Here is a 13,855-nt window from a genome sequence, read left to right on the forward strand (position 1 = left end):
TTTGCTTTTTCACATTGATTATATTTAATCATTTTATGAAAGGTCTGAGATATATGACAGAATCTATTGTAATTGAAAAGACCTACATGTTGGATGGAAAAATTCCTCTGGTATTAAGTAATAAATGCATACACATGTAAACACCAAAAGACATACCAGAATATAGCAGCATTTTAATGGCAGTTATCAAAAAATATAAATATCCACAAGTAAGATAACTAGAAGTATATACTTAAAATGAAATATTAAAATTAATGTACTACCAACACATGTGATTGTACTTATCTTTAAAATGTGAAACAAAGCAGGATGTTAAAAAATTCAAAATGTATGATAAACCATGCTTAAAATTTAAAAATATGAGCCAGCAGTAGTGATGCACACCGTTAGTCTAGGCCAGCCTGGTTTATAGAGTTCCAAGACAGCCAGAGCCACAGTGAAATCCTGTCTCAAAAAACCAAAGGAAAAATATATGCAGATGTACTTATAGGGAAAGCAGCAACTATTTTTTAGTAATATAGACTACAACGAAACTTTGGGTTCATTTTTATTCTTATGGAAATTAATGCTGATAACCATTTTATAGTGTGTTTTCCTACATGTACTACAATTTTTTGTTGTTTTGAGATGGTCTCTCCCATGTAGCCCTGGCTGGCTTGAAAGCTGGTATGTAGGTCAGGTTGCTCTAAAACTATGACTTCCTTGCCTTTGCCACCAAAGTACTGGCATCTCTAAGTGTGCACTACCACACACAATTGGAAGTAGTTTTAATAAAGTATTTCAAGTCAGCAGAACAGTCTAAAAGTTACAAATTACCTTCACAGCTGACACAATTCAACAATGACTATAAATATTTCCTATGCTAGGGAGCAGTAAATAGTAATGTGGTAGGAACTCTAATAACTACTGTGATATATGTAAGCATGGTTTTCTTTTTAAAACTGCAACTTTATAATAATTGGAAAGACTTTACAAAGACATCACTTTCTTTTATTCTATTTCTATATTTTCTCTATGAACCCTTTGATGGACAATGAGGTTTCTCTTATAACTGAAGGACTTGCCACAGTCCTTACACACATAGGGTTTCTCACCTGTGTGAGTTCTTTGATGAACAATGAGATTTGTTTTTTGACGGAAGCACTTTCCACATTCATTGCATTTATAGGGTTTCTCTCCTGTATGAGTTCTTTGATGATGAATGAGGTAGGATTTCCTGCTAAAAGCTTTTCCACACTGAGGACACTCATAGGACTTCTGCCCTGTATGTATTTTCTGATGTACAGTGAGGGTTGCTTTTTGGCGAAAGGACTTCCCACACTCTTTACAAACATAGGGTTTCTCCCCAGTATGAATCCTCTGGTGTAGATTGAGATTTGTTTTTTGACTGAATGATTTCCCACACTCGTTACATTCATATGGTTTTTCTCCTGTGTGAGTTCTGTGATGATCGATGAGGTAGGATTTCACTCTAAAGGCCTTCCCACAACGAGGACACTCATAGGACTTTTCCCCTGTATGTGTCCTCTGATGGGCCACAAGGGTTGTTTTCTGGCGGAAGGACTTTCCACATTCGTTACACATATAGGGCTTCTCCTCGTTATGAGTTTTTTCATGAAGGGCAAGTGTTGTTTTCTGGGAGAATGATTTCCCACATTCCTTACAAATATAGGGCTTCTCCCCTGTATGAGTCCGCTGGTGGACAGTGAGATTTGCTTTCTGGTGGAAAGATTTCCCACATTCTTTACAAATGTAGGGTTTCTCCCCTGTATGAATTCTCTGATGGAGGGAGAGTGTTGTCTTTTGGCGGAAAGATTTCCCACAGTCATTGCACTCATATGGCTTTTCTCCTGTGTGAGTTCTCTGATGACGAGTAAGGTGGGACTTCAATCTGAAGGCGTTCTTACACTGTGGGCATTCATAGGACTTCTCGCCTGTGTGTGTTCTCTGGTGATCAGTGAGGGCTGTCTTTAGGCGGAAGGACTTACCACACTCATTACAAACAAAGGGTTTTTCTCCCGTGTGAGTTCTCTGATGGTCAATGAGATACGACCTCCTTCTAAATGCATTTCCACACTGATGACACTGATAAGGCTTTTCCTCTGTGTGAATCGCCAGATGTAGAATCAATACTGACTTCCTGCAGAAGGACTTCCCACATTCTGTGCATATATGATTTTTTTCAGTATTTGTTGCTCTTTTCTTTTTGTTATATATGGATGGATTTTCCCCTCTGTATGCTCCATTTTGTGTATTTGAGCTTCCCTTCCTAAGAAATGGCTTCTCACAGTTATTATTTCTAAATGACACTGCTGGAGCTCCTGTTTTCTCATACTGTACCTGTACATCACTGTGACTGCAAGCCTTGGCACTTGGAGTATGGAATTTGGTTTCAGGATGTCCCATGTCTTGCATGGAATTTGGGCATGATTTCAAATATCCATCATACTCATTAAATCTCTTACTTGCTGGACATAGATTATTGTTCATTGATTCTGAAACATTTTCTAAAATATTTCCATGAGTGTCATATTCAGGAGGTAGATGTTTGGAATTAACAGGACTGTTCACTAGGGTAAATGTCTTTTGATATATATTACTCTTCTTTTTAGTTAGTTCTTTATAGTTAATATATACAAATGATCTAGAATACTTATCTTGGTGTTCCTTGAATTTCATTAAAAACTCACTTGATCTCCAGTTTTCTTCTGGAAAAGAATAACAACTGGTGAATTCCCACAAATTTGATAGGTAAAAGAATTAGGAAACAGTCTAACATGTGAAAGACCTATAGCAAACCACTTCCAGGTTATAAAGCAAAGCAAACAGTAGAAAAGATACAAACATGAAGCATAAATACAAAGCATGTTTCAGTGTGAAAGAATGAAATAAAACAGTTAATATCTCTTGAACCATAAATAATTATATACATAAAGCAATACAAACCAAATAATGAATGGTATAAGAGGAATTCAGGAAGACTCTTAAATGATAAAACATCTATCAAGGGAATGAAAGTAATATAAGATGAACAATAAGGTAGAAGTATTTGTTAAGAGAAATCACAGGAAAGGTAACTATCGCAAGAAACATCACCCAAATTTTTATACCCAAGTCTCTTAATTACTGTGGTGAAACCCGCCAGTCATTTTGCCCAGCCCCTTACACGAAGTACCACAGGCTCACTAATCTTTTAAAGGATTAGTTTCTTGGAATCTAGAAAAGCATTCCAATAATCTGGCTCTGAGGCCACGGAAGAGGGAGAAGTATTTTGTCATGTAACAGGGGAACTAGGAAAATACCTCTAACAATAAGTTTAAAACAGAGTGCTGTGTACAACTGTTGTAGCTAACCTGCTAAGTGACTCCAGAACTCCGGGGATAACTGTTGTTTTCAGGCACTCATCTCTATCTTAGAGCATAATCAAGATCTGAACAAGTAGGAAGATGTTTAGCTGGTGAGAGGGCAAGGCAGAGAGTGAATGACACCTCTAAAATGTTGGGCCAAGTGACCACAGCCTAAGTTTGTACTATTTTCATCAATTTCCAGCTTTATTTCTAGTCACATTTAGAGGATCTTCAAGTAAATCGTACTGTTCTATGATTTCAGAAACCCTTCACATAGGCAAAGGTGCACATGTAAAATCCCAGCACTTGTGAGGCAGAGACACGGGGATTGAGTGTTTGATGCCAGACTTGGCTACATGGTGAAAACCAGCTCAACAAACTACAAGGTGGGATGCAGCTCAGCAGTGGAGTCTGTCCAGCATGGACCAGGCTCTGGGGTCCAGCCTCAACACTGCAGCCAACAACAAAACACAACAGAAGCCTACACATTTTCCTTCCTCCACTTCCGGCTCTACTCAAAACTTGAGGATAATTATTATCTAGAAAAGTCATTGCAACAACAGAAATCTTTTGAAACATAATAGGATTTCATATAGCCCAGGCTTACCTCAAACTTGTTACCTTTTGGATTTATTCATTTTATTTCATGTGAGTGTTTTGCCTTCATGTATGTGCACCAGATGTGTGCTTGGTGCCCATGGACGTCAGAAGAGGCTATCGGATCTAGAAGTGGAGTTATGAATGGTTGTGAACCCAAGTTGTCTGAAGAGCAGCCAGTGCTCTTAACCTCTGCATCATCTCTCCAGCACCCTTGTTGGATTGCTTTTTGAGTCTTAGATAGTAACACTGACTCATGAGGTAGGCCAGAGTGGCTTCAAACGCATGCTAGTCCTCCAATTCAGCTTCTGAAGTGTTGGGATTACAGGGATGTACCACCAAATTTAGCAATAAATATTTCATAAAATACAGACTGAAGAGGATCCTTTCTTATTGAAAAGGATGTTTTGGGGGCTGGAAAGATGTCTGAACAGTTAAGAGAACTGTTCAGTTCCCAGCACCCATATGGAAGCTGACAACTGTCCGTAAGTCCAGTTCCTGAGAATCTGAAACTCTCTTCTGGCCTCATAGCCCAGGTATGTATGTAGTGCACGTATATACATGCAGGCAAAATATTTGTACATGTAAAATAACAATATTACTGCATATCTCAGAGCGATGTTTTCTGGGATTAAACCACTTGGGTCAGAATAGGGTCACAGCCTAAGCAGGTGTATTTGAAAAGAGCTCAGAAGTACAGGCTTTCTGAATGGATGACAAAGGTATCTCTCTCTGTCTCTTTCTCTCTCTCTCTGTCTCTGTCTCTCTGTCTCTCTCCTCTGTCTCTCTCTCTTTGGTTTTTTGAGACAAGGTTTCTCTGTGTAGTTTTGGTGGCTGTCCTGGATCTTGCTCTGTAGCCCAGGCTGGCCTCGAACTCACAGAGATCTGCCTGGTTCTGCCTCCCGAGGGCTGGGATTAAAGGCATGCACTACCACTGCCCAGCGACAAAGGTATCTCTTAACACAGCTTCATTCACACATGTCCCTCCAGTGCTGGGGGCTAAACCTAGGGCCTCCTGCTCCACGTATAACTGTTTACTTGCTGAATATTTAACACATTACATGCCAGATTTGTCTTCAGTAGATCTTATCTTTGGGAGAAAGAATCTTGAAGCATCAAGTATCTATAAGTAATGTTTGTGTCTGTATGAACAGTGTGTAGTACTGAAAGCAGGCAGATGTGTCAGGAAATGATCACCAGCAGTTCATGGGAAAGAAAACATAAACACAGCAGAAGAGTGTGCTGGTACATGGCCTGACACCCCAGCAGCTGGAAGGCTGAGGCAGGAGGATTTTTGTTACATTGGAGCAAATATCTTTAGTAACAAGCAAGTTTGGGGAGAAACAATAAGTAGTGTTTGGTTATTTTGTAGTGTTGTAGATGAGTCCACGCACTAGCATGTCAGGCAAGGGCTATACCACAGAGCTTGGCCACTGCTCATTTATTTATTTAGACATGCTCACTCTCCTGTTGGCCTTGAACTCCCTTGTTTATTCATTTATTTGTTTCACTTATAGATCTCCAGGGAAACCAGAACCCAGGGTTTCCCTGTGTAGCTTTGCGCCTTTCCTGGAACTCACTTGGTAGCCCAGGCTGGCCTCGAACTCAGAGATCCGCCTGCCTCCGCCTCCTGAGTGCTGGGATTAAAGGCGTGCACCACCACCGCCCGGCTAGGATTGTTCTTTTCAAAGGAAGGACATATGACCTGTTTTCTAGCAGGCTGGGATTTGGAAGTGATTAATAGCCTGGTGATCTGTGTTATCTGTTGGGCCGGGCCACATCAAGCCCCTACAATCAGAACCAGAGGTGGCTAGTAGCCCAAATGACTTCTATACGATTTACATGATCAAGGCCAGGCCAGACCCTCCCCTCAAGTTAATATAGGGTAGTCTATCTCCAGAATGCATCTTCTTGGAAGAAATGACACAATGTAATTATGCCTCCTCATGCACCAGGGTTTGTTACACCAGAAAACATTTCCAAACTGGACTATCCTTAAATATGCTAGCAATAAATCCCCTTCATCAGACTCTCTAGGAGCTCGATCCAACCTGGCCAACTAAGTCAGGCCAATCAGAGTTTTCATTCTCTCCTCTTTGCAGATCGTTTCCCTGTCTGCCATGACACGTGCAAGGACCCCTCACTCCCTCATTCCTTCAAGCAAGCTCTCCTGTTGGCCTTGAGCTCCTGAACTCAGTTTCTAGGACTCCAGTTGTGTCCAACATGCCTGGCTCAGAATTTTGGTTTAAGTTTTGTAGGTGAGCCGGTTACTTCAAAAGTTAGGAAATTTTAAGAATATTTAAAACATTTCAATGATATTCCTGGTTACCTGCTTCCTTCAGTTTTACTTTCTATCATCTTTCATGTCTGGAACTTGGAATCTCACCTAAGCAGACATGACCTGCAAATGATGTCCATGGTTCCTCCCCTCTCTCCAATCTGAGGATAACATCAGGTTTACACACATCACACCCTGATAGGGGAGAAGGAAGTAATAATGAGCAAGGTAGCTGGGGACGGAGCTCAGTGGTAAAGCACACACCCAGCCAAAAAGAGGGTAGCTGTGGGGAGATGAGGGGATGCGCTCAACGTATGATCTCACATGTGCAGAAGCTCAAAAATACTAAAGGTGACTAAGGTGCAACTGAATGTATCTCATTTGCACAACAGCAAACTTAGCTCCTTCCTCTAGGAGCTAAAGAGGAAACATCCCTCCTGCAGACCAAAAGGGTCTCTTGGTTCCCATTACTGGAATTCGAGAGCACAGCTACTTAGGTGCTCCAAGAGGAAATACAGCTTTCCATACCTACGGAGATGAGGTGGCCATAGTTTTCCAACATCACATCCAGACACAGGGTCTTCTGAGCAGGATCCAGCTGCTGCCACTCCTCCTGACTGAAGTCCACAGTCACATCCTTGAGTGACAGGGACCCCTGCAGTGCAGAATTTGGAAGGGTGACTGATACGCATTAACTTGATGCTGGGCACTGCTGTGGCTGATCCTTCTGTGTGCTGTGAATATGCATTACCCTCACTGTTAATAATAAAGCTGACTGGCCTATAGCAAGGCAGGATAAAGTCAGGCAGGACAATCAAACTGAGAACTCGCATGAAAAGGGCAGAGTTGAGAGAGATGCCAGTGAGCTGCCCAAGAAGCAAGATGCCAGAGGACAGGTAAAGCCATGAGCCACATGGCAGTACATAGATTATAGGAATGGGTTGATTTCAATGTTGGAGCTAGTTAGTAGTAAGCCTGAGCGATTGGTCGAACATTACTCTAAGCTTCTGTGTTTATTTGGGACCAAGTAGTCGGGACATGAAAACTACTCTTTGAAAGATTTCTTTAGATTTATTTTATTATCTGTATGGGTGTTTTGCCCGCATGTGTGTCTGTGCACCACACATGTGCCTAGTGCCCTTGGAGGTTAGAAGATAGTGTCCGAGTCCCAGGAACTAGAGTTAGACAGTTGTAAGACACCATGTGGGTGCTAGGAACTGAATCCAGGGCCTCTGGAAGAATAACAAGTGCTTGGCATCTCTATAGCCCTGGGAACTACTCTTATCCCTGCTTCTTTGTGACAGTCATATAAACTGTCAGCAGGTAAAGGCACCAGTTGCCTGATGATGGAGTTCAATCGTGGTTCCTCGTGGTAAAAGAGAAGAACCAAAATCCTGTAAGTTGCGTTGACATTCACATGAATGCTGTGGTACATCCATGTTCACAGATGTTAACACTGAGGAAAATACAAATGTAATTAAACCATGACTCATCTGAAGTTGCTCCATGCCTACAATGTGCACTTGTTTACTGGGAACCAGACTAACATATGTGCTCCCCGGGCATGAACACAGGAGAGTACGTAGGAATATAAACCCACAGCCCACTGTAGTACACACATAAGGCATGGTGTCTCACAAGACAGAAAAAAAATCCTCTGGCTTCACCAATGACATAAATTTTCTCCACTTCAAAATCAAAGTGGGGGAGATAGTTTGACAGAGTAGAGCAAAACAAGCAACTTCCCAAGGAGGGGGAACCATTACCTCACCTGAGCCATGGTTTTGAGATCTGGGCTCCTCTTCAGGAAAGTAGGGTAGTTCCTAAAATAGCAAAGCCAAGAAGGGGTAAGAGTGGGCGCTTGAGAATTCACTCCCTTACAGCTAGCTCTTATGGCTTATACTAAATTAAAGCCATCTCTGTGTTGATTTTGTCTCCTTTGTACATCCTAATGAATGTAATATATTGTTGGGACTAAGGAGCTATTTGATTCCCACATCCAAAGATACAGGCTTTTGGGACACGATGGAGTGAGGGCAAGCTGCACCCTACCCCAAACAACTACAGTTATGGAAGGCTTCCAGCCGCTCCCTAACAAGGCCAACAAACCCTGTATAACAATCCATGGCACTACCTGACACCCCACACCTGAGGAGCACTGTGTACACAACCTGCTCATGATTATCCAACAGGCATCAATTCTGGTTTCAGTTTGAGTTCTCTCCTTATTGGAGAAGAAAAGCTTAGGTTTAAAAACAACTAGTTTCTGTCTACAAATGTGCTCTTATAATTCATTACTTTTTCCTATTGGGTTATTTTTATTGTATAGATGTGTGTTAGTTCTTTGCTTTTTGAGACAATGTCTTATGCAGCCCAAGATGGCCTGAAATTTGCTACATAGACGAGGATGACCTGGAACTCCTGATCCAACTATCTCCTTTTTAAATTTATTTATTTTATGTGCATGAGTATTTTGTGTGCATGTATGTACATGCACCATATGCATTATGGTACCCTCAGAGGACAGAAGATCACAGACAGTTGTGACCTGCCACATGGGTGCTGGGAACAGAACCCGGGTCCTCTGCAAGAGCAACACGTGCTCTTAAACCCTGAGCCAACTCTCCGGCCACCACCTGCCTTTTTTACAGGATGGTAACTTCTGATTCAGCCCCAGTGAATCCCAGACAGCACACGAGGCAAATGTCCTTCACTCAGACACATAAACCCTATTTTCTCCTCTGTAAAGTTCAGTGTCCATTAGTTTAACTCATACCTCAATAGGCTGGAAAGCTGAGAATAATATATTTTTAAGTGGGTAAGTTGCTTTTAGAACACAATTTTCCTGAGGGAAGAAAAATGTATGCTTATAAGCAAAGGGCTTCTCCCAGGTGTCACGAGAACACTGGACAAAAATGTATTCAACCAGAAGGCAGTAATTCTCACCGTAACACTAGGTGAAGCCCCCAAGGGTAGTGGCTGCTTGGGTTGTGTTGGATCCTACCCAAGAGGACTCCTGGGACAAGCAAGATCCACCCAGACAACTGGGCCCTGCATGTCCCGAGGAACAGGAGGCTGCGGCTGGAGAAGAGCTGAACACATGGGAGCGGAAGTGTGTCTGGAGGGTCCAAAAGCAGCTTCTCTTGGGAAATAAGAGAAGATATCCTAAACTGCAGTTACCAGCTATGCTAGCCTCCTATTGTCCTTTGAACTCCTATTTCTCTTCTTAGCTTCCAATCTGTTCGAGCTGGAGACCTGGCAACTACAGAAGCAAAGAGACAAAATGGGGGTTGGAGAATTGGGGGAGCAGGGGTCATATATGTACCTTTCACACAGTAGGCTTTCAAAAGCAGGAAGATTTTGCTTTAAAAAAAAAAATGTAGCTGGGTGGTGGTGGTCCACGCCTTTGGTCCCACACTCAGGAGGCAGAGGCAGGCGGATCTCTAACTTTGAGGCCAGCCTGGCCTATGTGGTGAGTTCTAGGACAGCCAGGGCTACACAGAGAATCCCTGTCTCAAAAACCAATGAACAAACAAACAAACAGACAGAAAGTGTTTCAATACCTGGAGAGATGATGCTGTGGTTGGTGCTCTCGAAGAGGCCCTGAGTCAGTTCTCAGCACCCACAGAAGGCAGTTCATAACAGCTGTAACTGCACACCCAGGTATCTGATGTTCTCTTCAGGCCTCTATGGGCACACACTTCCACTCACACAAAAACCTTAAGCAAGTGTGACTAGCTAAGTGACCGCTATGAAACTGATCTGTATTTAAATGCCCAACAATTTTTTAGTATCTTAAGAGTGCCTGGCAGAGAGGGTGGAAGTGAGGGAAAAGGGAGATGGGTGAGATATATGATGTGAGATCCACAAGGAATCAATAACAAGTTAAAAAAAAAAAAAAGAATGCGTTGCAAAAATTATCGAGCTTTCCATGAATTCGTATGGCAGTCGGGAGAAAAAAACCACCCCAATAGTAATTTTGAAGTGGCGGTTAAAAGAGAATAGGGGAAGAGTGTCTCCTTGTTCATCTGAAGCCCTAGAGTTCATCTGAGAGTGTGAGGGGTGGACTCGTACCTAGTTAGAAAAGTGCTTTACCACTGAACCTCATGACCTGCGGGGTTTTGTCGTCCTCCAACCCTCCCCCCAAGAGACAGGGTTTCTCCGTGTAACAGTCCTGGCTGTCCTGGAACTCACTCTGTAGACCAGGCTGGCTTCAAACTCACAGAGATCCTCCTGCCTCCTGAGTGCTGGGATTAAAGATGTAGGCCACTACTGCCTGTTTTCTTTCTTTTTAAAAAATTGTATGTTCTCAAAGATGTTCTGCTTATTCCAATATATTAGTCACCATTCAATATGTAGTTTCTCAATATATACAGTGCTACTCCCTCAAGTTTTTATTTTCTCTTCATAAAAAAATAACTAAAAGTCTCAGCACACATCTTTAATCCTAGCATTCTGGAAGCGGGGTGGGGGTGGGGGGTCGGGATGTGTGAATCTCTGTAAGATCAAGGCCAACCAGGGCTACATAGTCAATCTCTATCTCAAAAAAAAAAAAAATAATAAAATAAAATAAAATACATAAATAGATCAGCCAGGCGGTGTTGGTGCACGCCTTTTATGCCAGCACTTGGGAGGCAGAGGCAGGTAGATCTCTGAGGCTAGCCTGGTCTACATCGGTGAGCTCCAAGGCAGCCAGGGCTACACTTGAGAAACTCTGTCTCAAAACAAATCTATTATACTTGTTAAATTGTTCATCAAATTCTTAAGGCAAATAAAACGGCAACTCTTCAGAAAATTTAAACAATGCTATGTAGCCAGGACTGAGGTTTTCTCAAGTCCCATAATGGGCAACTTAACGACTCCTCATGGACTTCCAACACAAACATTTCAAAATTAGACGTAAACAAAGTTGTACTGCTCATTGCAGTCAACGATTCCAGAAGTCCCCAAGGCAAGCGCAATCTCCGACAGAGCCTTACTTAACACGCAACAAAAACCCTCCCACAACGCCATTTACTCTCCAAAGTCCTACAATCTCAAATAAATCGACTGACTTTAAAACCCAGACACAGGCGTTTCCCCCTACTCTTCTGGTTAACAATCGTTAACACCGGTAGAACAAAGCCCTGCCTATAAGGACAGGCGCAAAGAGACACAAGTGGAGACTCGGCGGGAAGTCCTGGTGCGCGCTCCCGGGTCCGGCCTCGCCGCATTCTCCCGGCTCGCCGCCTGGCTCTCTGGGCTTGTCCGTCCTAACCCGGGCTGGCGCCTTCCCCTTCAGCATCCCCAGCCGGGCTCGCCCATCACCCGCCCATTTCACACGCACAGAGGACACACCAGGCTCACCTCGGACCACTGGCTAGCCGTGCGCGCCTGCGCGATTCGGCGTGGTCGGTCTCTCCCAGGGGTCTCTGCGGCGCGTTCCTGTCGCTGCTGGCTTTGCGCGCCTTCCAGACATCCGGGTTTTGCGGACCTTGAACTACATTTCCCACAGACCACCCGGCCACCTTCAAACTTGGTCTGACTCTGGCATCAGTGCGCAGAGGTCTCCCAGGGTGTGCAGGGCCTGGAGCTCAGGCTTGTGTGTCCATATGTGCGTATGTTTGTGGGATGAGGTCATGATTAAGTGCGTGGTTGGGCTCTGATGCGGGATCTTTTGAGTGACCTTGATTACCTGTGATGTGGGCTGTGATGGATTTGAAGTCGTCCGTCATATAACGGTGCTGCCTTGAGTTAGTGTAGTACTGACTGGGTAATGAGGCTGAGCTTCATTTCTGCAGTTCCAGTTTGTTTTGGAGTTTGTTGGAACACTCCTTGAAGACTACAGACTACATTTGGGTTAAACAGTGGGCTTCCAATAAAGCATGGTTTGATTGTCTTCCTTGGGGAACTCCCGGCCTCCAGTGCCTGACTTTTAATACAGCCAGCTATCAATAGAACGAGTGCCCATCTAGATGCCAATTTTTCATCTTTGTTTTTTTGAGACCAGTCTCTCCATTATGTAGCTCTGGCTGTCCTGGAACTCCCTATGTGATCAGACTGGCCTCAAATTCACAAAGATCCATGCCTTTCTGCCTCCCAAGTGTTGGGATTAAAGGAATAGATCACCACACCTGGCCTCTTATTTTTAATACATCTGTGCATTAAAAACATGTTCTCAATAAGTCAAGCGTGGTAGCACACACCTTTAATCCCAGCACTCGGGAGACAGAAGCAGACGGATCTTTGAGTTCAAGGATAGTCAGAACTTCTTCAAGAAACACTGTCTCTGCAAATCAAAACATAATATGTCCATTGTCAACTTGCTGCCTCTAAGCACCAACTCCTTCCTTGCATGCTTTGCAGTATTGAAACTGGGCTTCATCAATACTCCTCCTGGGCTAGCCGGGCCAGTGGTAAGCCTTTGTAGCATGATGGAGAGATGGTAGTGGATGCGGCTCCTTCCCGTTTACTCTCCACTCTTGCTGAGCTTTCCTAGTCTGTTCCTCCCACACCACAACCTCCAACTACTCACTCGAAGGCTGTACAGTAAGCTCTGAGGAACTGGCAGCAAGCTCTCGGGACTCAGCTTCTCTTCTGTACTCACTGGGTTCATTCAAACAAGTCCTCTTCAAGATTGCACAACCCCACCCTGCAACTGCAGCCTGTTGGGGCACATTTATACTCAAAGCATAACTTGACATCCAGAGACAAGAGATTTTGAAGGCAGCTTGGCTGAATGAGTAGTCCTCGCCTCAAAATACATTAAGAAAACCTCAGAGCTTATGTGCTGCCAGGATAGAACATGACCCTCTAGGATGCAGGATACACATACAACCAGAGATGTTTTAAAACAAAAACTTTAAATTATATTTGTGTGTGGACAAAGTCAATAGGACAGCATGCAGGAGTCAGTTCTCTCCATCCATCATGTAGGTTCCAGGGATCCAGCTCAGGTCTCCAGGCTTGACAGCAACAGCCTTAATCAGCTGTGTTATCTCACTGTCCCCCCCCCCAAATTTATTCATCTAACACTGTGTCACAAGTAATACCGCTGAGAACCAAAGGTGAAAACAAATTGGCCCCCACTTAGTGTTATTTCCAATAATGGAGTGCACACTCCTGGGCACACACTGACTTGTAGATCAGCCACTGTGCTCTTATAAAGAACACCCCACAAAACACACAGCCCATCATGCTACCTCACACAGGTGTGCTCTCCAAATCTCCCACACCAGACGTAAAGCCTGGCACTCGAGGATTATTATATGGACAAGTGTTATAACCAGAGCCAAGTGCAATATCTTCCTTGTCGTGTGATTGAGTTGACTCGAGGCCAAGTGTGGTGGTTTAAATAAGAAGGGCCCGGGGCTGGAGAGGTGGCTCAAGGAGAGATGGCTCAGAGGTTAAGAACACTGGCTGCTCTTCCAGAGGTCCTGAGTTCGATTCCCAGCTACCACAATAATGAGATCTGGTGCCCTCTTCTAGTGTGCAGGCAGAATACTATATACATAATAAAAAAAAGAATTGCCCATACATTTCATGTATTTGAATGCTTAGTTACCAGGGAGTGGCACTGTTTGAGAAGGATTAGGAAATGTGGCCTTGTTGGAGGAAGTGCGTCACGGGTGGTAAGCTTTGAAATTTCAAAAGG

General features: G+C 43.5%; 1 protein-coding gene across 8 annotated transcripts; it reads right to left on the reverse strand.

The window, feature by feature from the left end:
• Window positions 1-422: 422 nt before the first annotated feature.
• On the reverse strand, window positions 423-11,624 carry Znf567 (zinc finger protein 567). Of its 8 annotated transcripts, none has more exons than XM_036176593.1 (5): window positions 11,569-11,624; window positions 7,994-8,045; window positions 6,751-6,877; window positions 6,331-6,417; window positions 423-2,708 (listed from the first exon to the last, which is right to left on the reverse strand). In XM_036176593.1, exons 2-5 carry the CDS (start codon window positions 8,000-8,002, stop codon window positions 991-993), a joined length of 1,941 nt encoding a protein of 646 aa, XP_036032486.1. In that variant the 5' UTR covers window positions 8,003-8,045; window positions 11,569-11,624; the 3' UTR covers window positions 423-990. The 8 variants fall into 8 exon arrangements, with proteins under 8 accessions (XP_036032486.1, XP_036031619.1, XP_036031989.1 ...); XM_036175726.1 differs by lacking the exon at window positions 11,569-11,624 and adding an exon at window positions 9,786-10,112; XM_036177066.1 differs by lacking the exon at window positions 11,569-11,624 and adding an exon at window positions 9,786-10,116 and having other exon boundaries at window positions 2,645-4,070.
• Between the last annotated feature and the right edge of the window lie 2,231 nt (window positions 11,625-13,855).

This window comes from Onychomys torridus, chromosome 1, assembly GCF_903995425.1.
Source record: "Onychomys torridus chromosome 1, mOncTor1.1, whole genome shotgun sequence".
Lineage (NCBI taxonomy): Eukaryota > Metazoa > Chordata > Mammalia > Rodentia > Cricetidae > Onychomys > Onychomys torridus.